The sequence below is a fragment of the Corvus cornix genome, chromosome 11 (genome assembly GCF_000738735.6).
Source record: "Corvus cornix cornix isolate S_Up_H32 chromosome 11, ASM73873v5, whole genome shotgun sequence".
Classification (NCBI taxonomy): domain Eukaryota; kingdom Metazoa; phylum Chordata; class Aves; order Passeriformes; family Corvidae; genus Corvus; species Corvus cornix.
Window position 1 is genome coordinate 7735395 of NC_046341.1, and position 23627 is coordinate 7759021.

Here is a 23627-nt window from a genome sequence, read left to right on the forward strand (position 1 = left end):
GCAGGGAGCAGAGGTTGGAAAGCTGTTTGAGTCACTTAGCTTCGATGTGGAGTCAGGCTGTGGCCAGGTGGAGATGTCCTGGGTTGGATTCTACCTTCACTGTGCATGTGGTATCTTTAGGCATTGAAATCAGGAGAGTCAAAGGCAGCTCTGCAGTTCTGAGCTACTTCTTTAAGAATGGTTGAAACCATCAGCAGGATGTGTCTGGGCCTCTGTTACAGAGGAGGGGACCCAGTTTGGGGCAGAGGTCTGAAGCTGTGCCCACTTGCATTTTGCTGGGTAAGTGCAGTTCTGTACCAGCTTGTCTGGCAGCAGGGAAGGGCTTGACAAGGAGTGTAGAATGCTTACTGTAGGCAGGAGGGATCCCTTGGGTCCCTGGACCCTCAGGCCATGACTGGTGATATCTTTGCAGAAGGTCATGCAGCTCTCCAGCCTCCCAGTCCTGCTGTCTACCTTCCCCATCACCCCACTAGCTGTGTCTCCTGTTTTTCTGCCCCCAGGTTCTCTGGATGCATCTGGTGACTCCAGCAACAGCGGAGTCTTCACAGTAACCAGGTAGGGTCTGTTTGTTGCTTCAGAGGGACTTGAGGAGAAAGCTTCTTAGGGTACAGACAATGACTGACAGATGCTGGGCTGGGAGACAGATGGGGGTCTCTTGGTTCCAGTAGGGTGGATGACTTGGGATGCTCTAGGAATTGCTTCTCTCTGGTGTATTTACACCAAAATGACTTGACTTTAGGATGAACTGAGGTGTTTCTTCCCCCAAAGAGACTGACCCAGTTCCATGCTGCTGTCTTGGCGGCCCACCACGGCACAGGGCTATGGGGCTGGACCTAGGGCTGCACAGGTCTTGGCCTCCTGCCAGCCTTGTGTGGCATTAGTCAGCCCTGCACCAGTTCTGTGCCCAGCATGATCTCTCCCAATACTTCATCTAAATCATCTCTCCTGCAAATACCTTTCTTCCCATCCAGCTGTCTGAATTGGGGGCCAAATCCATCTGTTCTAATAGCTTTCCTTTCCTCCTGCTGCCTGCAGTTCCTTTACTCTGAGGTAGTGAGTTCCAACACTTCATTGTGCTGATGCTTATTTTTATTTGTTTTCGTGATCCCCAAAATAGGATGCCTTGCTTTAGCTGCTTCCTAACAGCGTGATGCCCATCACAACACATCCCAGAGCAGTGCAAGCGTCAGCTTTTCAGGTTGATGGTCTGTACTCTCTGTTCCTTTTTTTGCACTTCTGCACAGCCCAGCTACTCCTTGGTCTTAATGATGCCCGTAATTTTTTTTCTCTCATGGAAGTACAGGTCATTTCATTTGCACCTAAATGTTGGTTTATGGTGGTTAAATGATTTTCCCTGGCTTTTTTGTGGTTGCCGTATCCTGACCCTGCTCAGCTCTTGAAGTTTAGCAAGTGCAGAAGTGGATGTGCATAGGGCTGAAATGGGAAAGAGGGTGGGGGAGGAAAAAGAAGAGGCATCGAGTCAGGAGGACAAGTGATAGCCATGGTGGCTCTGTGCTGAAGATCTTGCACGTGAGGGAGAGAGGGAGTGAAAACTGAAGAGGGACAGAAGCAGGGAGAGCTGGGATGACTTGTCCCAGTGTCACTGAGAGCCAGGAGGAGAACAGCTGCTTGAGCTGAAATGCTCTGTCAGCACCTCAAGCACCAGGGAAAACCATCTGGGACAGAAGGCAAGACCCTCCATATCTCTAAGAGACCTGGTTTTGCAGAGGGGCTTTTTCTTGAGCCCTCCTAAACCCTTTTCAGCAGGAAATGCCAGGCTTTACTGTGGGGTTTACCTGCCCTGTGCGACCTCTCTGCTGCTCCAGCGCTGGAACCTGAAACATTTTTGCCATGGCATCTGTTGTGAGGGACTGGCACAGGATTGGGGGGAGGGCTGTACGTGGCTGACGGGAGCCCTGGACATCTGCCTGGTGCTCCATCCATCGCTCAGGCTGTCTGGCTTGGCGCTGGAGCCGGAGGGAGGCAGGAGCTGGCACCCGTGGCCATCAACAGCCATAATTCACACCGGGGAGCGGCAGCTGCCAGCACGCTGAATGCCCACTGGGTGTCAAGGCAGGACCGCAGGAAGCCGTTGCATTGCTGGGAAAAGCTGGAAAGCCTGCAAACAGAGGAAGTTGCAGCTGCCTTTTAAGATGAAGTCACTCTTTGCTTCTGTTTTTGTTCATTCCGGCCCCCCCCCCCCCCCGCCTTCTCCCAGCCTCCCCCATCGAGCAAATGATGGAGCATGGCCCAATGCCAAGCATCCAGCTCTCACGCCCCTTCCCCTGCCCTCCCCAGCCGGCTGCAGAGGGACAGTGCTCCAGCAGCAGGGAAGGGAGGACCTTGGTCAGTGGGGGCAGAGGAGATCATGGCCTGGCGTCTGCAGAGGGCCATGTTCTGGGAAGGTGCCATCCAAGAAGATGACAAGGCGTGAATGCTTAATACATGGATGCTGGGCACATGCCTGTGGCTACAAACTGACACACTTGATCCTAAAACATGCTCCAAAATGCTTTCCAAGTATTTGCCAGCTTTACTTGGAGGGAGTTTCCTGGTGGCATCCACTAGGAAATGGAGACCGTGTCTGTGCCAAGACAGAAACTGGCTGCTGGGAGAGCCTGGCTACACAGGGCTGGAGGGGTTTTGGGGTTCCCCATCCAGATGGGGGGCCTCACTTCCACCTTCTGCAAAAACTGTCACTGGAAGTGGACCAGAACCATGTTTCAAAGGCACTGGATCCTTCCTGTGGCCTGGCTGAGCATGCTGCTGCTGCATTCACTGGTGTGAGCCTGGATCAGGAAGGGGAGGTGGAAGCATGGTTGCTGGAGCAGAGCCCGGGCTTCCTTCCGTCGGTCTGAGCTGCCGCAGGAGAAGATCCAGATGTCTGTCCTGCGTCAATGGACCAAAACAGCTGGAAAGTAAGGCTCTTGTAACTGCATTGGTGTTTCAAAACAAGACCTGGACAGTTTGAGACAACTTCCTGCTGGTCCTACCAGGCAGAGGGTCGGGCACAGCTGGAAGCAGTCAGTGTTAGGCCGTCTGGGTGATGGGACAAGGTTGATGGGACCACAGTCCCTCACCAAACTAGATGAGGGACATGAAATCTCCAAGAAGAGCCTTTGTGGTACTTCCTGATGCAAGGAAGGCTTCATGCTTTAGGTGGTGGTCAGCAACACATAGACATGTAAAGCTGTGTGTTGCTCTGCAGAAAGGACAAGTGGCTGTCACGTGGCTGAACCGCCCAAGCCTGCATTTAAACCAGGCTTTTGAATGTGGTAGTGCTTACTACAAGGCTAAAATAGCTGCTGCTTGTCTCATGCTGTAAGTTGCTGTACCTCCATGCCCAGAGCCTGATGCACCTTGAAGGTGCAGCTGGGGAACTCGTGGTGGTGGGAACACTTTGGTGGAGGGTAGGGATGGTGTTGGGTACCCGGGGGATGGTTGGCTGAAGAGGCAGCATGATGGCTTGCTTTGAGCTAAGGCACCAAGCCTGCCTTGGAATCCCATTCTCCAGCAGCTTGTCCTGCACAGCTTTTAGGTCCAGGGTGGCTCTTCCTGCCCTTCTTTCCAGCCTAGAGTGAGGAGATGGCTTCCCTTTGCTGCTCGCACTTCATGCTTGGGTGGCTGAGCTGGAGGGGGACCTCAGGCACGCTGTCCCAGCCCCTGTCACGGTGATCTACAGCTCGTTGGACTGGATGCCTCTGCCTAGACCTTGGCTTTATCATTTCCCTGGGAGATCTTGGAAACTGCAGTAAGCAGAAGGAAGCCGAGAGCACTGAAATGAGAGTGATGGAGGGCAAGAAAGTGACAGCTTGTGGGACCAATAGCAAAGCTATTTATGTCCTGGCCGCTGGCTCAAGCCCATTGAGCAGCACAGCTGCCAGCCTGTATGGGAGCTGCCCTTGTGACTTGGACCACAATGAAAGAACCTGGATATTTCCACCCTTGGCAAGGCCATTTTGCTGGGCTTGCCTAAAGGCTAGAGCCTGGCCTGGACCTTAACCTTGTCTGAAAATGGGGTCAGGAAAGCAGCTGGGCCAGGCAGGAGGCCAGGAGAAAGATGACAGCTCAGGCATTGGCAGAGAAAAGGTGACTGCTGAGGAGAGAGATGGCAGAAGCCCTTGAAGAAAGGGGAGAAGTGAGAAAATGGGTTGATAAAGGACATGAAGTGAAAAACATTGCTGTGGATTGAATGTAGTGGGAAAGTAAGCTCAGTTCTTACGCTGAAGGGTGCTTTCTGAGATGGGGGGATGTGCTGGGGGATGGGTCTTCTGCCCCACCACTGACCTTGAGCAAAGACTCCCAGTATCCAGAAGTAAGAGCCTGACACAACCCCCATCATTGCTCAATTTGCCCTAAAAACATGTTCTCGCTGTCACAGGCGAACGGCAGCGGCGGTGCCAGGGCCACACTCATCGTCCAGAGGAGAATCTGGGGTAGTGGGTTAGATGGAAGTGATTGCATCTGACATCTGCCCTGCCGCAGATGCCGGCGCTGGAGCCGGCGTGGCAGGCCCGGAGGATCACAGTAACGCAATGCCATTACTGCTGCTCCCGCTCCCTCCTGCCTGGGGATTAAGGAGAGCCAGGCCGAGCTGCGTGCCTGGCTCTGGAGCTGCAGCATGCTCGGCTGCTGCCGTAACCCCTGGAAAGGGGGTAGCCCACAGTAGTCTGGTGCCACTCTGTCCCAGAGGCAGAGGACTGTGGTCGGTGGGAGGTTTTTAGCCCAATTTCCCATGTTTGTCGGACCCCTCACCTTTCATGGTGGTGCCTGGCTTTTGTGCTGAGTAAAGGAACTGCTTCTCCACCAGCAACCCCCCCTAAAAGGTTTATCTCGGCAGCTGCAGGCAGAGGGTAGCCAGTGAGGAGCTTTTCCCAGCTGCAATCCCTTCTAGTGGGAGCCGAGCCCAGCAGAGCCACAGAGCATGGCTGGGGCATGGCTGGGGACTGCCTGGCTCCAGGTCAGCCCGGTGCTCCCAGCCACCTCTTGGGGTCTGCTTGGGTGGGTTTTGGCTTGAGCCACCCAGGCTCCACCCAGATGCTGCATCATGAGCAGTGATGAAGAAGGGGCTTTCACTAGTGATTTTGGCACAAAACAGGTTGGAAATTGCTTGTAGAAGCAAGTTTCTACTGTGCTGTTAGAAGTCCAGCATCAGCAGACTTAACAGTTCTGTGGCAGCCCATGGCACCTCGCATCCCATCCACTTACCTCACAGCAGCACAGAGCTGGTGGGATGTGACAGCATTAAAGCCACCTCCAAACTGCCCAGCTTCAGGCACCAATTCTCTGTGCTGTCCTTTTGGCCTCTTCCCTCTGAAAACATGCATTACCCTGATGTTTCTTTTTCCCCATCCTGTGCAGACAATGAGTATATTTGGTGTGGAGGTGTTACCGGGTCAAGGTTTCGTTCTCCTCTTCCATCTGAAGCCTGGGAGCATGGCAGGCTGTGCAGCTGCCATGGGAGATGCTTTTGTAGGAAAACCAAATGCAATGTTCATTCAGGCTGGCTTAAATGGACGGGGATGCTGCTCCCTTGGACATCTCTCCCAAACTCCTCATGCTCTGGGTCCCTCCTTCCCCTCAGTTCCGTGTGTCTGAGCATTTGGCCCTCGGCTGTTGTTTTCAACATCAAAGTGAAATGCAATTTGCAGCCTCCAGCATCTGTTACGTGAGGCAGATCAAGCAGTCAGATCCCCGCAGGGCTCTGAGGGGCTGCAGCCTTCTCGTCTCGCCCTTACAACGTGTGTCCTGGGGAAGATCAAATCCTATTAAGCCACAGCTCTACTTGCAAATTATACCGTGAGATCTGCCCCTTAGGATTTCTTATCAAACAAGATGCACGGCAGCTCTGTGCACACTGGAAAAATCGGCAAGAGCCTGTTCCAGCCTTGAATAATTCAGTAGCTTGGATATGAGAGGCGTGACATGGCTCTTGAGTGCAACCTCCCCTTGGTGGTCTTCTCCAACCATCTTGGTTCTAACCATTACCTCTCCTTAAATGAGTCTCCTGTGACAGGTACTTCCCATATCCTTGCTGTCAAGGAAGTGGGAAACCATCAGGTAGATTTCAGGATCACAATCAGAACATAAAAATGCCATATCATGACAACTTCTGTTGGGGTCACCTGTCCCAATGCAGGTCCCAGCTATTTGGGAGAAAAACTGGAGGAGCAAGAGCTAAGAGTCTGCAGCAACCGTCAATTTCTAACAGGCACAATGTCCTGGCAAACTAAGGGACTTGTTTCCTTTCATCTCTTGTTTATGATGAAGGGTTATCCTGATCTTTTGGGAAGCAAGATGAAGGTCTCAAGACAGTGTTGTAGCAGAGAGCTGCATCCCAAACCCGCTGCCAGACAGGGCACCATCTGCAGTTGCCAGCCCAAATCCATTGGGATCAGTGGAACCTGGATGCCTTCATCAGATTGGAGTTTGAATACATGGGTTAATGTTCTCTGAAGCTGTTTGAGCAGGTCAGCCTTGAGGTGGATTCTGAATGGAATTTATGGATCTCTAATCTTTGAACCCCAAATCTGGCAACTGCAGTATGGACCAGTTTCTCACACAGACATGCTACTGTTTTAATTTAGAGTAGTGCCTTCTCATGCGTAGGTACCAGCTGTTTTGGGAAAAGTGGTAACCCTTAAAGCCTCAAAGATTTCTGTTGCTTCCAAAGCATTATACAAAAGGAAAGTGACTATTTACATAGGTAGATAGTGATAGGACAAGGGGGAACAGTTTTAAACTAGGAGAGATTTAGATTAGATGTTAGGAAGAAACTCTTTACTCACAGCATGGTGAGATACTGGCAGAGGTTTTGCAGAGCAGCTGTGGATGGCCCATTTCTGGAAATGTTCAAGGGCTGGCTGGACTAGGAACCTGGTCTAGTGACTTTCATCTAGTGAGGGTTTGAGCTGAGGTGTTTGATGCAGCCTCTGGAGTGTTGTAGACTTCCCCACAATGGGAGGAATGAGTTGGACTTTACAGTACTGAAGCAGCCTCTCTTCTTTCCATGCAGCTGTGAGAGGATCCAGGTGACCCTGAACCTGGATGGAATAGTTCAGGTGCTGGACTACCACCTTAGTGATACATCCATTGGGATGATGACCAGAATTGCAGTCCTGAAATGGCTTTACCACTTGTACATCAAGACTCCTCGTAAGGTAGGTTGGGGACTCAGCATTCAGCTGAGTTTGTCAGCTCCCAGCTTGTTCCATTGCCTTGATAGGAGTGCAAATTGTAATTGTCTTGGTAGCTTTGCAAGTGTGTGTCTACCTGCCTTTTCTGAGAAGGCTTTGGCTGCCAGATACCCTGTAGCTTGAGGAAGAAGAGCTCTCCAGCTTAGATGGAAAATGCTGGTGAAGCTCTTGGCAGCCTCCCTCGGGGCAGGTGTCCTGTGGCTGTGTATGACCTGGCCTGTAGGACTGATGCCCACCCATCCTTCTACTTCCAGATGTTCCGACACACCGACAGCCTCTTCCCCATCTTGCTGCGGACCCTCTCAGATGAGTCGGATGAGGTAAGTGCTGCAGCTGCTGCAGAAATCCTGGAAGCCTGCTGCTTCCACATCTACTGGGGTTTTGGGTTTTTTTGGTGGAACTGAGGTATTTTGTGATGCTTGACCAATGTTGGCACTGAGGGGTTTTACCCTGTTGGCCAAACTGAAGAAGACCCGATGCAGAGCCTGTAGGTACTTGCTCAGCTGAAAATCTTGCTGTCTTGGGGGTTCTCTGATGTATAAACCTTGTTCTCCATCTCTGAGAATTGACCCTTCAAATCCAGCTCCTAAGAATCCTTTTTGCCTGCCTGGGAAGGCAGATGGGGCTTCACCCATGGGGCTGGGTCATGGTCAGATCCTTGCTGAGTGGGAATTCAGGTGCCTTGCAACAACCTCTGTAAAGATGCAAGGGGGATTGTGTCCAAGCTGGCACTGCCAAATCTATATCATAAGCCGTTTAAGCAGCACCCACTACTTGGAGGGCAGCAGCAGCATTGCCTGGCAGGGCTGCAGTAGATGCTCAGTGGCATCAGGTTGGCTGGGAACCACTCAGCTTGGAAGTGAGCAAAGATAATCAGACAGCAAACTGATCCAGCTTGCTCTGCTGTTGCCCTTCATCTCCCACAGTGCTGCACCATTTTCCTGTTTCCTTGTCTTGCTTCTTCACCCCTCTCCCCTGGTTCCAGTCATCTCAATTTTGGTGGTGGTGTTGTCTTATTCCTCTCTAAGTTGTTCCCTGGGGCATTTTAGTGCTTGGGTGGGAGGCCAGCAGCATGGCCCACAGCTGGCCCAGGCACTGGTAGAGCTTCCACCATCAGCTGGATCCTCTTGCCTGGAAGTACAAATGATCCTGGCTGGTTTCTCGGTCCAGACCTTCCTCATGGAATAAAAATCACATGCTATGCTGTGCCTTATATGCTCAGAGCACCAAACTCCAATCCTGCAGTAAATCCCATGTGCGAGGGGGTCATTAAGAGAGGAGGGAAGGGAATGAGCAAGTGAGGGAATGACTTGCAAAGGCAAGCAACTGCCTGGCCATTTTCCATCCCCTGCTGCTTACAGTGCAAACCTTTCCAAAAGAGTCCCCAAGCACACATCTGCCTTTGCAACGCTCTAGAAAGCCTGCATCTTGCAGATAGTCTCTCCAGCTTGGCAGGAGATCGCAGTGAGTCATGTTGCAATTACACTGCTTATTAATATTTGAAAAAAACAGTGAAGAAAGGACCCTGGTGATGCATTTCCTCCATGTGACATAACTGGGAATGGCGCAAAAGTAATTTTAAGCTGATTTATTTAATCCTGGCTCCTATTTATTTAAATGTTTGGAGGTGGCTTTTTTTTTTTTTTTTTTCCAAGGAAATCCATAGACGAGTCAATCCATTAAGCACCACCACTCAGCTGGCTGTCAACCAGATTTGCTGCTCTCTGCAGAGGAAATAGAAATGACTGAAATAGTAGGGGGGTTTTGAGCTGGACATTTTTGGGAATGATGAGGACACTCTGAGCTACTTAACCTGCTATGTCAGTGCCTGTTAGAAAAGGGAGGTGCTTGCTTAGCCAGTGCAGTATTTGTTTGCACAGTCATGTTGTCCTGGAGCAGACTGTGACCCCCAGAAGCTCCTGGATAACAGCCTGGGGATCACCTGGTCGGCTTGGGGGCCTAAGTGAGCTAAACATCCGCTCTGATGAGGAGGCATCTCCCGCCTCTTTCCAGATCGGGCTGTGCACGTTGTGTAGTGTAGCACAAGGTGTACACACATCTTCAGAGGGGTTTTTTTTGCTGTCTTCATCCTGTGATGCTGCCCTCCCCAAGGGAACCTGCTGGACAGCAGTGTTGGTATCATCTGTATTCCCAACAAGGTTGAACATCCTTCTGTAGCGCCTAGCGTTTCCCTGGCCCCTGTACACAGTTTGGAGGCTACCTGTCACTCTGCTGATGTGCCCTGGAACAGTTGTTTGTCACCAGCTCATCACCAAAGGACAGTCTGGGTTTGGAGGGTCAGTGCTAGTCCGGGCATCAGACTGAAAGACTGTGCTCAGGCACCTTATTTTTAAGGTCTTGTCTTGCTGAGGTGATCTCAGTCTCTCTCTGCACTTGCCATAAATAATCAAGCCCAAAGCAAAGAAAGGCTCACGCTGGATGGAGCGGATGAGATCCATGCCCCTTAAGTTCTCATGCCTGTTTTTGTCATTCAAGTAGCACAGGGTGTTGCACCACCTCCACTGTGCTAAACAGGGGCCAGCATCTCATGATGCATCTGCAGTGTCCTGAGTCATCTCTGCCTTCTCTCCTATTCCCCTTCCTACCCAATTCTCCTGTGCCAGTAAAGAAATGGTCAAGAGACCTAGTTAAGATTCACAAAGGCAGCACAGAGAAGTTGGAGCTAAGCTGAAACAAGCAGTTCCCTTTGATATGTAGACAAGTCAGGATCCAGGATTCCTGGCTGTCAGATGCTGTGCTGCTGCACTGCGTCACCTCGTGCTGCTTCCTGTGCTTCCCCGACAGGGAGATGTTCTGTCCTGTGTTTGAGACCTGGCTTTGAAGGCAATTTATAAAAGCCCTGCTTAAAATTTGATGTGCTTGAAAACTTCCTTACAAGATGTAACCAGATCCTGCTGGGAGTGGGTTTTTCTACACTGTCTGCTCGGTTCATCCGTATGAGTCTTGCTGCCCTGTTTGAAAAACTGATGTTAGGGAAGGTGAAAAGTCAGAAAGTGCTGTTTGGGAGCAGTGGGTGGGACTTTTCCACCTGCAGGCTAAAGGCACCACTGCTGATTGGCACTGCTGATTGGCACTGCAGAAAAGAAGACGGGTTCTTCAAATTGCCTCCTGCAAGTTCATGGTGCAAAGGGAGCTCTGGATGTAGCCTTTCAGTTCCCTGGATTCTGAGTGGATCCAGGCACTGAGCTCAAGTGAGCACAACAGGAACTGGGGCATCTCAGAAAACCATGAAGCAGTGACACTACTCAATTTCTTTCTTTGCTTTGTTCTCCTTTTTCCGGCTCCAAAATGGAGTGGTTTCTTTAGGGCTGAACGTGTTCCTGTTTGCTTATCTGCTTGCCTCAATCTTGTTGGGGGTTGGAAGTTGTGCTGGGACTTTTGTCTGAATCATGCAGGAATGACGCATGAGGTGGAGCTGGTGTCTGATGTGAAGCAGAGTAGACTCTGGCTTCCTCAACTCTGCTAACATGAAAACCTGCTCTTTATGCAGTGGCTGGGCAAGGCTTTGAGTACAGAAGTACTTCCTTCAGAAGTCTCCTCAAGAGTTGGTAACCTTCCCTAGAGGGAATGAACTGAGCCTGGGCTGCCACTGACTTTGGAGGGCAGGTGTAGATGGGTTACTAGGAAGAAATTCTTCTATGCGGGGATGGTGAGACACTGGCACAGGCTGCCCAGAGAAGCTGTGGATTGCCCCATCCGTGGAAGTGTTCAGGTTGGATGGGACTCTGAGCAACCTTATCAGGCAGAGGGTGTCCCTGCCCATGGCAGGGAGGTTGGAACCAGATGATCTTTGAAGTCCCTTCTAACCCAGACCATTCTGAGATTTTGTGATGTACTTGAACATCCACATGACCCTCAAGCCGACTTCCCACAAGAAGCTGAAATGTTCTGCCCTCTTGGGTTTCCAGTATCAAACTAGAAGAGAAGAAAACCCTGGCATGGTGGTATACTGACAGTCATCTCTTTCCTTTGCATGTCCTGCTGCAGTGTCCTGCTGCAGTACTGCAGGATTTCAAAGCCAGGTCTCTACCCTGGTCTGAGCTCTGCTGTCACCCTAAATCCTGGCGAACTTCTCCTATCGCACCCGATCCCAGTACAATGAAGCTGAACAAAGGCTTGTGCCAAAGCAAATAGCTGTCTTAGCATGGCTTGGTTTGGAGCTTTGCTCTGTTGGGTTTAGAGCCATTGTCCTCCAGCTCCCGGCCATTCATCTGCCACAGCCGAAATACTGTGACCTGATGCAAAGCAGAGGGTGTAAGCTAAAGACTGCAAAGAGGAGAACTGTAATGTATGTATGCCTGGCTTTATCTGAACATTTTTTGGTGGTAAAGCTTCTCCGGAGGGAGACTCAAAGCTATGGGGTACTGAAGCAAGGAGGCTACTGGTTTTCAAGGGGGAAGTTACACTGAGGGTGAGCTTGGGACTGAAATGGGGTATAGAGAAACGTGTATCATTCCAGTCGGACGGTGGAAAATGCGGTTAGCCTGGATTGCCATAGGTGGAAGCAGCCTGTAAGCAGAAGTGGGGTGATGCTTTTTCAGAGGACTCGAGACCACCTGGTTGAACAATAATCCGTGCACTGCATCCTGCAGAAATAGGAAGTTTCTTTGTGGGGAGTGGGATCCATAGGGAGCTTCTTGGCTTAGCACCAGTTTCAGACCATGATTTCCTAATTTATGTATACACATGCATATGCAGTTTATACATACACTGAACAACTGGGGTAAACTGGCAATCTGGGCTTGAGCTGGTGCTTGTAGCATTCCTGGGTGAAGTTATGGAGCAGACTAAAACCACAGAAAACCTGTCTGCCATGGAGGGCAGGCAATCTCTGTCCTGGGGAGCTGACTCGGAGAGGGTCCAGGGTGGGATGGAGATGTAGGATGCAGGATTTGGTGAGTTGGGCTTTGGGTGCCTGGTTCCCTGTGTGCAGAGGGAGGTGGTGGGTGGGAGACAGCAAATAAAAGCAAACCCTTTGCCCGTCATAAGCTCTGGGACTGTGGGTGTTGAATTTGAAGGGTTTGCAGTCATCCAGTCTCCCACAGCATGGCCTGTAGGGATACTCCAGGGCTGTTCCAGCCCCATTCCACTGGCTGGACCTTGCCCTTCAATACATGAAGAAATAGCACTTGTGGCACTTGGACATGGCTTAGTTGTGAGCACAGTGGCTGGACTCAGTGACCTTAGAGGGATTTTTCAACCTTAAGAATTCCATTACTCGATGATCCTTGTGGGTCTCTTCCAACTCAGCATATTCTGGGATTCTATGAAATACCTTCTTGGCATCCTGCCCTGACTGGCATCAGGTGGCATGTTAAGCTCCCTGTGCACTAATTAAACACATTTAAAGAGGTGCTCTGAGCTGTGGCAGTGTTGGGTGCTGCAGGCCTGGCCCTCACACCCCCAGCAGCAGGGACAGCTTGGGGATTTACAAAAGTGGGAGAGTGGACAGGGAGTTTTCAGGTTCCAGCTTGTTTTGGGATGGCTGTGGCTCTACTACCAAGTGCATTCCCCACTGCCAGCTGTATTTGCTAGTGCTGTGAGCATGTGTCAGCATGACCTGGCAAGATTTGCCCTGGGGAGGAGAGGAGAAGCCTCCAGGCCTTCTGCCTTCCTTCTGTTCCCCATCCTCTCCTGGGAAGGCATAAAAAATAGATCTTGGCAAGATCAGAGGATAAAAGTTGCTGTGTCGGGGACCTGAAAAGAGGTTTGGTTAAATTGGTGTGGGAAGATTAATTGTGGGTTTTCTTTTCTTTTTCTGTCTTTAAAGCTGGTGGAGACAGGGAGGACACAAGTTTGCTTTTCACACTGTGTGTGTCTGGGGCTCGGCCAGCCTCGCTCCTGGCCACTCCTGGCTCCAGGACTGCCTGCCCATGCTCACCTCCTTCCCTGGCTATGGCTTAAAGCATTGGAACGAGGAAAAATATAAAACAAAAGGGGCTGTGTTTGTGTTGTGGAGAAGGAGGAAGCACCCAGCAGCACCCTTGGCTTTTCCTCATTACCACTGGGTCTCTCCACCACCTGCCTTGCCTATACTGGAAATGCCGTAGGGTTTTCCACAGCCTCACGGATTCTTGGGCCCCTTTGAAGAAGTGCTTTGCTGCCCTTGATGTTCTTGTTTTCTGTCTTGGTAGCATCTTGCTTCAGCTGAATTCCCATCTTCTCCTTGGCAAGAATAACCTGATGTTGAGTGCCCCATTTCATTGCCCAGGCCATGCTAGATGTTCACTAGGACATCCAAGGCCGCCCAGGAGCATCTCCCTGCTGCACAAAGGCATTTTAATTTATTATTTTTTTTCCCAGCTTATCTGTAAATACCAGCAAGGAGGAGCTAGTCCGTATCCTTGCCACTGCATGTGCCCCAGGAGCTGCTGCTGCAGCCTGCTCTGGTGTCCTGGTAGTCATCATGTGCTGTGGGATGCTAAGTCTCACTCCCAGGGGTCTGCAGCACATCTGGGGTCACTTCCCCTTCCTCTGCCATGGGCTGGGGCCAGCCCTGTGTTCTGACCAGAGGCAAATGCCCCCCCTCCTCCAGGAGCACCAAGGCGCTGCTTTGCACACACAGGGAGGTGCATCCCGTCCGGCACACTCCATCCGGGGGCTGCCTTCCCCCCGTGCCGCTGCCAGCAGAGCTGGTCTCGGCTCCGTTCAACCAGAACAAGCGGCAAATTAACCTGACCTAGATCTAGAGAAGCTGACAGTTGTGTGTGCCCTCAAAATCCATGCTCTGGAGGCAATGCAGGGAGAAATCTTGCCTATTCTCAGAGAGGAGAAATAGCTGCTTATTTATAACTGTCTGAAAACCTGCTTCTCATTCCCCGGCCACCCAGAGCTTGTCCTCTTACGTGCTGCTCTTCAGCCCTGTGCTGGGAATGGCTTGAGACATTGGACAGGTCTCCCCATCCATCATGTTGCTGCTTTTCCTATTTACACTAACCAGGCACACATTTGCCTAGAGCAGGGCACACTCCTAGGTCTCATCACCACTGGAAAACCTTCCCAGAAATCCCCTTGGGACTGGGAAAACGCCCTTGGGGGTTGATCCTCCAGGCCGGCTGTCAGGATCACACCTTCGCCTGGCAGCTGAGAAGGGCTCTGGCCCTCGTGCTCCAGCGCTGTCAGGTCTGACGGCCACTGGGTTCCTGACGGATGGGACCAGCTCGCTCCTGGCGCAGCCGGTCGTTGCCATGGCAATGGCAGGATATTGCTTTCTTACAGCCTCCTGGCTTGCACAAAGCCAGCCGCCAGCTCCAGCTTTGCTTAGCACAGGGATGTGCAGTGCATACCAAGCACTCCTGCCTTTCCTCTGTCCCCAGCTGGGAACCTACTCCGGAGCATGCGGGGAAGAGGCAGCAGGAGCTGGAGCTTCCTGCCTCTTTCCCATGGCTGGAAAACCCCATGTCTTTGCAGCTGCCTGCTCTTACTCCCAGTGCTCATGTGCTGACCCCTCCTGCTTGTTATTTCCTCCATGTTTTTTAGTTGCAAAATTCAGCCTATGCTGCTTTTTCCACCTCCTGCCTGTAACCTACATGGGGGGGATAACCCTTAACCTCTGCAAAGCTCAAGAGGTCCATGCATACCTTGCAGTGGTGCTGGTCACTGCTGCCCTGGCTACTCTGGCTGGAGCATCCTGATCCCAACAGCATCTCAGAGATGAGGCTCTGGGTTAAGGATCTGACCTCAAGTAATGACTCTTAAAAGCTTTGAGAGGCAGCAGGGTTGATTTTTGCCCAGCCTGGGGGCTTGGTCATGTTTCCTCAAACTGTGGGAGCTGCTGGAGAAGACTAAGCTGGATGATGTGGATGGGTGGGGGCACCGGGGCAGCAGGGAGCTAGTCACAAGTGGCTAGGTCATGCTGTACGTGAACCACATATGGCCTCAGCTCCTGGCTGTGTTGGGTTTGGCAAAATGCACCACATGAATGAGAGCCCTGGCTCTTGCCTGCCTGCCAACCCCAGTAGCCAAGCCCTGAGTCCCTTTGCCAGTTTCAGCCAACATGACTTGGAAACCTTTGTGGGTGTTATTTCCCCACTGCGAGAGCCTGAGTCCCAAGTTGGTGCCTGTTCAAAGGCTGCAAGTTCAGCTGAGTCACATGATTAGCCACTAGAGAATCTACACAGGGCTTCAGGAGACCAGGCATCCTGAGCTCTGCTCAGGGGCGTCCTGCACTTGAAATGAAACACAGCCAGCACCACTCTGTCTGAGCCACAGATGCTTGAAATCCAGGCAGGGAGGGAGGACCAAGGTCTTCCCTCTGCCAGGACCGCAGAGGCCTCTCCCTGGAAGAGGATGAAGGCTGATGATGGCAGCGTCCTCCCATGCTGGCAATGAGCTCCCAGCCTTGACAGCATCATGGAGGTGCCGTATTCTTCAGGGACAGCAGTAGAAGTTGTTGTCTTATTTTTTTTCCCTGCCTTTCAGCTGCTCTTGGGAGCTGTGGTTTGAGACTTAATCATGTTTATAGGCAGAGGGTCTTCCCAAGCATGCTGGAGCCCTGTGGTCCGTGGCAGGCTGCTTCCTCACCACTGCCTCTACGCCATACACAGCCTGGACAGCACACTGCCTGCTCCGTGGCTCCTGGGGGCTTGAAAATCAGCCTTAATTACAAAAAAAAAAGCCCCAAAGATTCACTCAGCTTAAGATATCTGTGCAAAAGAAAAACTCAGGAGCTCCTCTTCCTGATTTTCAGGGGCTGTGTTTTCTAGCATGATAAAAAAAAAATCATAATTGGCTTTTTGTTTTTCCAGGGGGAGGGGTTTTCTATGTTAGCTCAGAAACTAAAACTCCTATATAACTGCAGCTCCCCAGAAAGATGCCTTGTGAGAACACAGGGAAAGCCTGGGATACTGTGCTGGTGGGCAATGGGTGGTTGGGGATGTGCTCTGCCAGATGTTGAGGAGTAAAGACGTGGCAGTCGACCCTTTTTGGCAGCCTTTTTGCCCTGCACAGCCCCGCTGCACTTAGAGCACCAGGGATGGCTGATGAAACATCTCGACCCAAGGACATTTGAATGAAGGGGGACCCAAAATAGCCTGAGACTTGAGAAGGGTTGAGGATGGAAAAAAACCCACCCGGTAATAACTTCTGCAGAAATGCTATATATAGACTGATTTGGTGACTTCTGGAAAGAAAGAACTATGATATCTGAGTGGCAGCTCTGCCCTGACATCCTGAGCTGAGCCTTCCCTGGGATGCTGCCTTGTAGAGGGGAGCTGGCTGATGTTTACCCCCAGAACATCCCTGTGCTCTTGCTGGTATTGTCCCAAATCTGTGGTTATGAAGGGGACGCAAAACCCAGACCTCCCCAAAGTGGAACAAGAAGAAATCAAGCCCTATTCCTGGTTGTGTAATTTCCACTTGGAGTTTTGTAGGTAGCCCTCTTTTACTTACACCTTTCTCAGTGTGCTGGGATTTGGTATTTGCTTCCCACCTCAACCCTCTCTGTATGTGGATTTGGAAAGAAAAGCTCACCAAGCCATCTGCCCCTGTGTGTGCTCACCCTGCACCATCCCTGTCTCCGCAGGTTATCCTGAAGGACCTGGAATTGCTGGCTGAGATCGCTTCTTCCCCGGCAGGACAGACAGAGGAGGGTCATGGTCCCTCCGATGGCTCCGATGCGCGACCTGGCCCAGTGGAGCTCCATGTCCCAGCCAGGGCTGGCCAGCCGAGCTCCTCCAGTGAGTGCCTCTGTGCCACAGCTCCGTGCCTCCCCACTCCTGGGCTCTCTCCATGTTCCATGGCACGAGTCAGGTTTGCTCAGGCAAAGAAGAAGCTTCTTTTACAGCAATAAATCAACGTCTTCATCCCCACCCAGCATAGTTTGGGGATCGAGTCTGCCATGCTGCAGACCAGGGCGCTTCTTTTATTTTTACTGCTCTTTCCCCTAGTTTGCGTTTTGGGGATTTGGGGCTTAGTTTAGCAGCAGGATGCTCCAGAGGCCAGTGTGGAGGGATGTCATTATTGTCCTATTTTTTATGGGACCTTGGGTTCCAGCCTCTTTTCTCCTTGTAAAAGCCCTCAGAGGCCTAGAATCAGTGCAGGATGGGATGCTGGCTGCAATCCCAGCTCTCCAAAACATCCCCAGATCTGCAGGGGGATTCCTGTGCCAGGCTGCCCACATTGGCTATGAACTGCTATGTTGCTCTGAGTGTCTGGCAAAACCTCAGGAGAGAGATGAAGAGGGGCGATCCTATTTTCTGGAGACTTGAGAGATAAAAAAAAGAAAACCAACCTTTCATTAATTATCCCAGCACATGGGGAAATTTTTTCCACCTTCCCTTGTCTGTGGTTCATCCTTTACAGTTGCTTGGCTGCTCCTTCTCCTCCACTGCTGCTATTTAAGGGCCTCCCAGCTGTACTCCCCAGGCCAGGTCATCCCAGCCAAAAGCACGTTTCATGTGAGCTTTGGATTGCAACCCGAGCACTGAGCCAAGTCTGCCTCTCCCTGCACAGGATGCAGCCACAGGGCCTTGCAAAATCACCACCAGAGAGGGAGGCTTTGCTTTCCCATCCCCAGGCTTTGTTTTCTCCAAAGGTCCTGGATCACTCACCCCTCCCTGGTCTTATAAATGTCTGCGCCAGCAACCAGCTCAAGTCTTGGGCTGTTCAGGGTCAGATATTTTTTGTGGATCTACCTGTTTCCTGCTGGCAGCTTTATCTCTGCAATGGAGAGGTGAGGGCTGCAGAGCTGGCGACCTCCCCAAGCCCTCTGCAAGTCTCATCCATCCTCCCACTGTCAGAAGTGAGACTGCCTGGGTGGAGCGGCTCCTGCAGCGCTGGCCAAGCAGCTGAGGAGCTGCAGTTCAGCTCACACTGATGGTTGTCTGAGGTTTCCTTCCTTCTGGATGATCTAAAAATAGCAGGCTGCATGGCGTGGATCCTAACGACTGCCGTGGCCCCTGTTAGCTATCTGGAAGAGCAACCTGGCTTTACTTCCTTAAGTGTAACCTTTAAAAGAGTGTGGCTCTCCCTTCCTGGAGTAGATCTGCTGGAGCTGGAGCTCCCATTGCCCCAGGGTGGGACAACTTGCCCCCACACAGGTCCTAATGGGTTCTGGCTTCCTCACCTATTTTCCTCTTCCCTATAATGCACCAGAAATATGTTCCTTAAGAATTTATTTGGGGCTGAGCTTTGCAGGGCCATTGGCTTTTAACCAAAGGCAGATGTTTTTGGGGAGGGAAAAAGGAGCTGGTTCATTGGGTTTGGACGTTTATCATGGCCCCAGTCCTGTCTGGCTTTGACCACCCAAGGCTGAGACTAGATGGGCTGCTGGGGAGTTCCCTCAGGGAAACTGAGGGTCACAGCCAGGCCAGGACCTTCCTGGATTATGCCTGGAATATCAGAGGCTCCTGAAAAATACTCCTTTTGTCAGAGGATTGCTTGAAGGGAGAGCTTTTCGGAGCAGGACAGTGGGCAGTCGAAATCCCCATGTGTGAGTGTGGTCCCAAATGGTGAGAGCAAGTGAGCCAAAACTCTGCCCTTCCCACGCAAAAATCATGCTGGCACCAAAGAGAAGGTGTATCCCTTTCTGGAGTCACTGGTTTCGTACTGGGATGTATGGGATGGTTCCCTAGGGTGCTGTGGTTCAGTGCTGTATTGGCAGTAGCGTGGATGCTGTTCCCCCATCAGAGTGGGGACTGCAGGGTTCCAGCACTTTTCCCCAGGGTAAAATCTCTCCATTGTCTTCATCCACTTCAGACTGAGTTGCCATTGAAGCCAGCAGTGGGAGGGAAGCTGCTGATCCATCCCAGCCCCAATCGTCTCCTATCCCTGAGGCCCTTCCAAATGTGCAGTTGGTGGCTTTGCAGGTAAACAAGCAAGGTCACCCTTTGAAATCCTTGAGCTCGTGGCAGATTCCCTGCTGTGCTCTCTGTCTTGACACTCCAGGCTTTGCCAGCCAAGCAAGTAAGGGCAGGAGTGGAGGTGGAAGGGGCCAGTGCCCCCATGGTCTTCCCCACGTTTCCTCTCTCTCCCTTTCTTCCCTCGGGATGTGTTTATGCAGTTGTTTCCCTGCCATTGAGTTTGGTTTCCTTCAGATGCTGGTTGATTAGTCAGGAAAGCCGTGTCCCACTTCCGCAGCCCGTTCCCAGCTCCAGTTTTTATTTAGCCGCTTTGTTCTCCGGTTACGTAAGGTCAGCTGCCCTCGACGCCTTCTCCAAGCACAATGAGCTGGGGCCAGCCCAGCTCAGCACTGCCGGGGAGACCCAACATCTCTTCCCGACCTGCTCTGACTGCCCTGGGAGAGGGAGGCTGGTGCTGGCCTCCAGGAATGCTTCCTTGGTGCTTTCTGCCCACTTTTCCAGGAACATGGGCTGCAGGGCTGTGCCTGAGAGCTCCCTGGTCTTTGGAGTGATGGTGCAATGCCAGTCTGGTCAGTACAATGGGAATCTAGCTGCCTGCTTTGCTTTAGGAGTGTTTATTCCAACCGTGTAGAAGTTGAGACAAGTAGCAGATGACCCAAGAGTGGTTGTCACCAAGGTCAGTGGGTCAAGGGAGGTGATTGGGCACCTTTACTCCGCTCTGGTGAGACCCCATCTGGATGACTACATCCAGATCTGGGGTCCTCAGCACTGGAAGGACATGGACCAGTCATAGCAAGTCCAGAGGAGGTCACAGAGATGATCAGAGGCTGAAGTACCTCTACTAAGGAGACGGACTGGGAGTTGAGGTTGTTCAGCCTGGAGAAGGTTCCAGGGAGACCTTGGAGCCTCTTCCAGTGCCTTAAAGGGCTCCAGAAAAACTGGAGGACTTTGGACAAGGCACAGAGTGACAGGACAAGGGGGAATGGCTTCAAGCTTAAGGAGAATAGTTTAGGTTAGGTATTAGGAAGAAATTCTTCATTGTGAGGATGGCAAGGCACTGGAAGAGGTTGCCCAGAGAAGATGTGGATGTACTGTTCCTGGAAGTGTTCAAGGCCAGGTTGGATGGGGCTCTGAGCAACCCAGTCTAGTGGGAGGTGTCCCTGCCCATAGCAAGGGGGTTGGACTAGATGGCCTTTAAATGTCCCTTCCAACCCAAACCATTCCATGATATCGTAGGTGCAAGCCCTCCAGCCTAGTATACAGCTCTGCTCTGCAGGAGAGACAAAAGCTCATTCCAAAAGGATGCCAGACCAGCTGCTGCCTTGCACAGGGTAACTCTCAAACACATCTCTTCCTTCCTTTCTGCACAGCTTTGTAAGGTGAAGCAGTTACAGCCCTTTGTTTCCTCTCCAGCTTGGTCCGGTCTCTCCTGCCTGGCTTCCTGCCGGAGATGGTGGGGACAGCGCTGTACCCTCTGAGCTCCTCATGCTATAGGATGTTTACCAGGAGTCTGACTCTATATGTGGATGCAGTAATGTGCCTGAGGTCATTGGTTTCCACTGGCAAACCATGGATATCCCAGGAGTCAGTGGATTACTCTGGAGGAGACTGCTAGAAGTCCCTGAGAAATGTAGTCTGTTGAGTTCAATCTTGCTGTATCCCCCCTGGAGAACGTGCAACGCTCCAGAGCGGAGATATTCTGTGTTAGGGGTTTGCTTTTGATGTATCTTGGGGGGAATTTTATTCTCAGTGAGCCAAACCACTCCCTTTTCGTTGTCCATTGCTTCGTTTGTGTAATCAGATTTGCAGAAGTAGCAGTGTGTGACAAGGTCCCACCTCCATACAGTCTGGAAAATGTTAGGGCAGCCTCTGCAAACATCAGGTGAGAGTCTGTAGGGTGCAGGAGGTCCATGACAGGTAGAAAAGAGAACGTGGCCCCTTGTCAGATGGCTCAGATTTGCTAAACTGCTATTTCCAGTGTTAGAGAAGGATAAAAGTTAAACCCCTCCTTACTCATCCTCCCAACAAAAGGCAATGAGGCAGCCGACATCACACCACCAATCACTTGCTCTCAAAGGAGCCAGCTTCCAGCAGTTTTTGCAGGATCAGGAGTGTGACAGCAGGGAGCAGAGGAGCCAAGCAGGCAAGAGAAAAGAGGGCTGTTCTGAGTGCTCCAAGCTCAGTGGTCTGGTTCCTGATGATTGGTGGCTGTGGCATCTCTTTCCCTACTAGCATGAAGCTGTTCAGGAGAGTTGACTGTCAAAAACGTTCTTCTGCCTCTTGGGGAGGAGAGGAATTTGAAGGAAAGAGTGATCTGTTTCTTTTCCTGGATATTAGAGTGTAATAGCAGAGCTGGGATGCCATGGAAAACCCCAGGAGAGACCATCCAGATGTAGCATTAACTCGCCTGGCGTGCCTCCAGGTATCCATCCCTCCTGAGATGGTCACAGCATACAGCCAGCCAGAAAGCCTGGGGATTCCCAAAAAACAGCTGGGATTACTGATCTGTTGTGGTGGACAAAGGAGAAGTTGATGGTGTAGATAAATCACTCCTAGCCAAGCCCTCCCTTGGAGTTACTTTGCTGGGCTGCCTCAGTTTTCCTAAGATGTTGTGAGGAATTTGGAGGGTGAGGTGAGGAATGAAGTGAAAAACAAACTATCAGAATGAGAGTGTTGGTGTTGAAATGGCCCAGCAAAGCCCATTGCTGCTCATTCCTACAGGTTATCTTCTGTATGCTTCACCTTTCCATGCAGGAGCCTCAATCCACTCTAAGCTCACCATGAAGCTTAACCATTCCTGGTTTGCAGCTCTGCTGGGTGTACTTTGTGCTCCAGAACAATGGCTGAGCTATACCCCTGCTGCATTTTTGCTTATTGATTTACCTTAGCAAAGAAAAATGAGGCAGTAGTTGACTGCTAACCTTCCTAGGAAAACCGTCAGGATTATCATTGCTTGCTGCCTTCCTCTAAGGCAGCCATGAGAACAGACTGCATCAAGTGGGGGGAACCAGGGGCAGCAAAAGCCTCATATGGCATCAAAATATGTACCCCAACCCATCTGGGACCCCCTTTCTGCTGATACGCTGAAGTCATGGGAATTACAAACCCATGGCTCTTTAGCCAGGTAGAAAGGGGGAAACATCTATGTGTGCCCAGGCAAAACCAGGCTGAGCACAGCCCCTGCCCGTGCAATCCAGAATTTTGATGGGTTTATTTCCCCAGCAGCATCCTGTGCTCTGGAGAGGGGAGAGTGGAGGTTTTCCAGAGCCCAGCTGAGCTGCCGACATGTTCACATCTGTTTCCAGCTACGCCCTGCGCCGGCTTTCTGGGAGGAGGAGGGGAGGATTTGCCTTTTTTACGGCTCTATTTTTATCCTGCTCCGCGAGGCTTTGCCACTCCGTGTTTGCAAAAGCTAAAATTCAAAACATCCTGGGGAAGGCTGCCGGGGGGAGACGCCGCACAGATTCCCACGTCGCTGCCCGGGGTTTCTCAGAGCACCATCTGGCAGTGCCGACTCCCACGCCGCTGGCGCTCGGGCGGGTTGAAGGCTCACGGACCAGCTCCGGCTGCCGCCGGGTTTATCCCTGTTTCTCTCAGAGGAGCTGAGGGAGATCATTCTCTGGGCTGAGCTGGAAACATGACGCCTTGGGGAAAGCACTCGGGTGGGAAGGATGCTTGTCCTCGCCAACTCTTAGCTTACCCTGCCTATATCCGAGCTGAAATTGCTTCAATTAGAGATTGCGGTAAATCATTTTAGCTAAACCACCGCAAATACCCTTGTGGATACTCTTTAACCAGCTTACCCAGCTTTAGCTCGCTTCAGAAAGGAATCAATTCTGCTCCAATCTTATTCCAATTTGGTTTCAATGGAGTTAAGCAAGTCCACACCGGTTTTAATTAAGACTGGTTTGAAACCAATTATAGTAAATTAATCGAAGTTATGTTTTATGCCAGAGTGAAGTTCAGCACTTTGTGGCTGAGGTAGAAAAATCCAAGTTCATGTCGGAGTCTGCCAGGCTCACCCGGAGCAATGTGGGGACACTTTGGATACTGTAGTTCTCGACACAGCTCAGCCCATCAAGCAGCCAGACAGCCTCAATGTTCCAGGGTGATGTACAATATATATTTATAAGGGCCTTAATATAGATCCCTAATTGCCTGTCTCGGTTGATTTATAGCGTGGCCACGCAAGCGATGGGAACAGCATTAGCCGCTGGTGAGCATTCAGGGATGCTCGGGGGGTTTGCAGACATTTACTGTGCTCCACTCGAGCTGGCACCCATGGATGGGGGGAACAGATGTTGGTATTGACTTAGGTGATCCGAGAAGCCCGCTCATGTCCCTGGCTCTATCCCAGTCTGTGAAGGGAATCCAGGGAAAGCTTTGTTAGCTCGGTGTCCTGGGCTGCGGGAGGTCGCTGTAGTCATTGATAGGACAAGGGATAATGGTGTAAAACTGACAGAGGATATGTTTAGCTTAGATATTAGGAAGAAATTCTTTATTGTGAGTTACTAGCACAGGCTGCCAAGAGAAGCTGTGGCTGCCCCATCTGTGGAAGTGTTCAAGGCCAGATTGGATGGAGCTCTGAGCAACCTCATCTAGCGGAAAG

The 23627-nt window shown here is 51.4% G+C and overlaps 1 protein-coding gene across 3 annotated transcripts in view; it reads left to right on the plus strand.

Annotated features, from left to right (window-relative positions):
- Positions 1-23627, plus strand: part of VAC14 (VAC14 component of PIKFYVE complex) — a 68480-nt gene that overhangs the window by 20374 nt on the left and 24479 nt on the right. For all 3 annotated transcript variants that reach the window (XM_039558285.1, XM_039558286.1, XM_039558284.1), the window contains 4 exons: positions 501-555; positions 7016-7160; positions 7451-7516; positions 16741-16894. In XM_039558285.1, coding sequence (XP_039414219.1) covers positions 501-555; positions 7016-7160; positions 7451-7516; positions 16741-16894 — 420 coding nt within the window. The remainder of the gene's footprint in view (positions 1-500; positions 556-7015; positions 7161-7450; positions 7517-16740; positions 16895-23627) is intronic.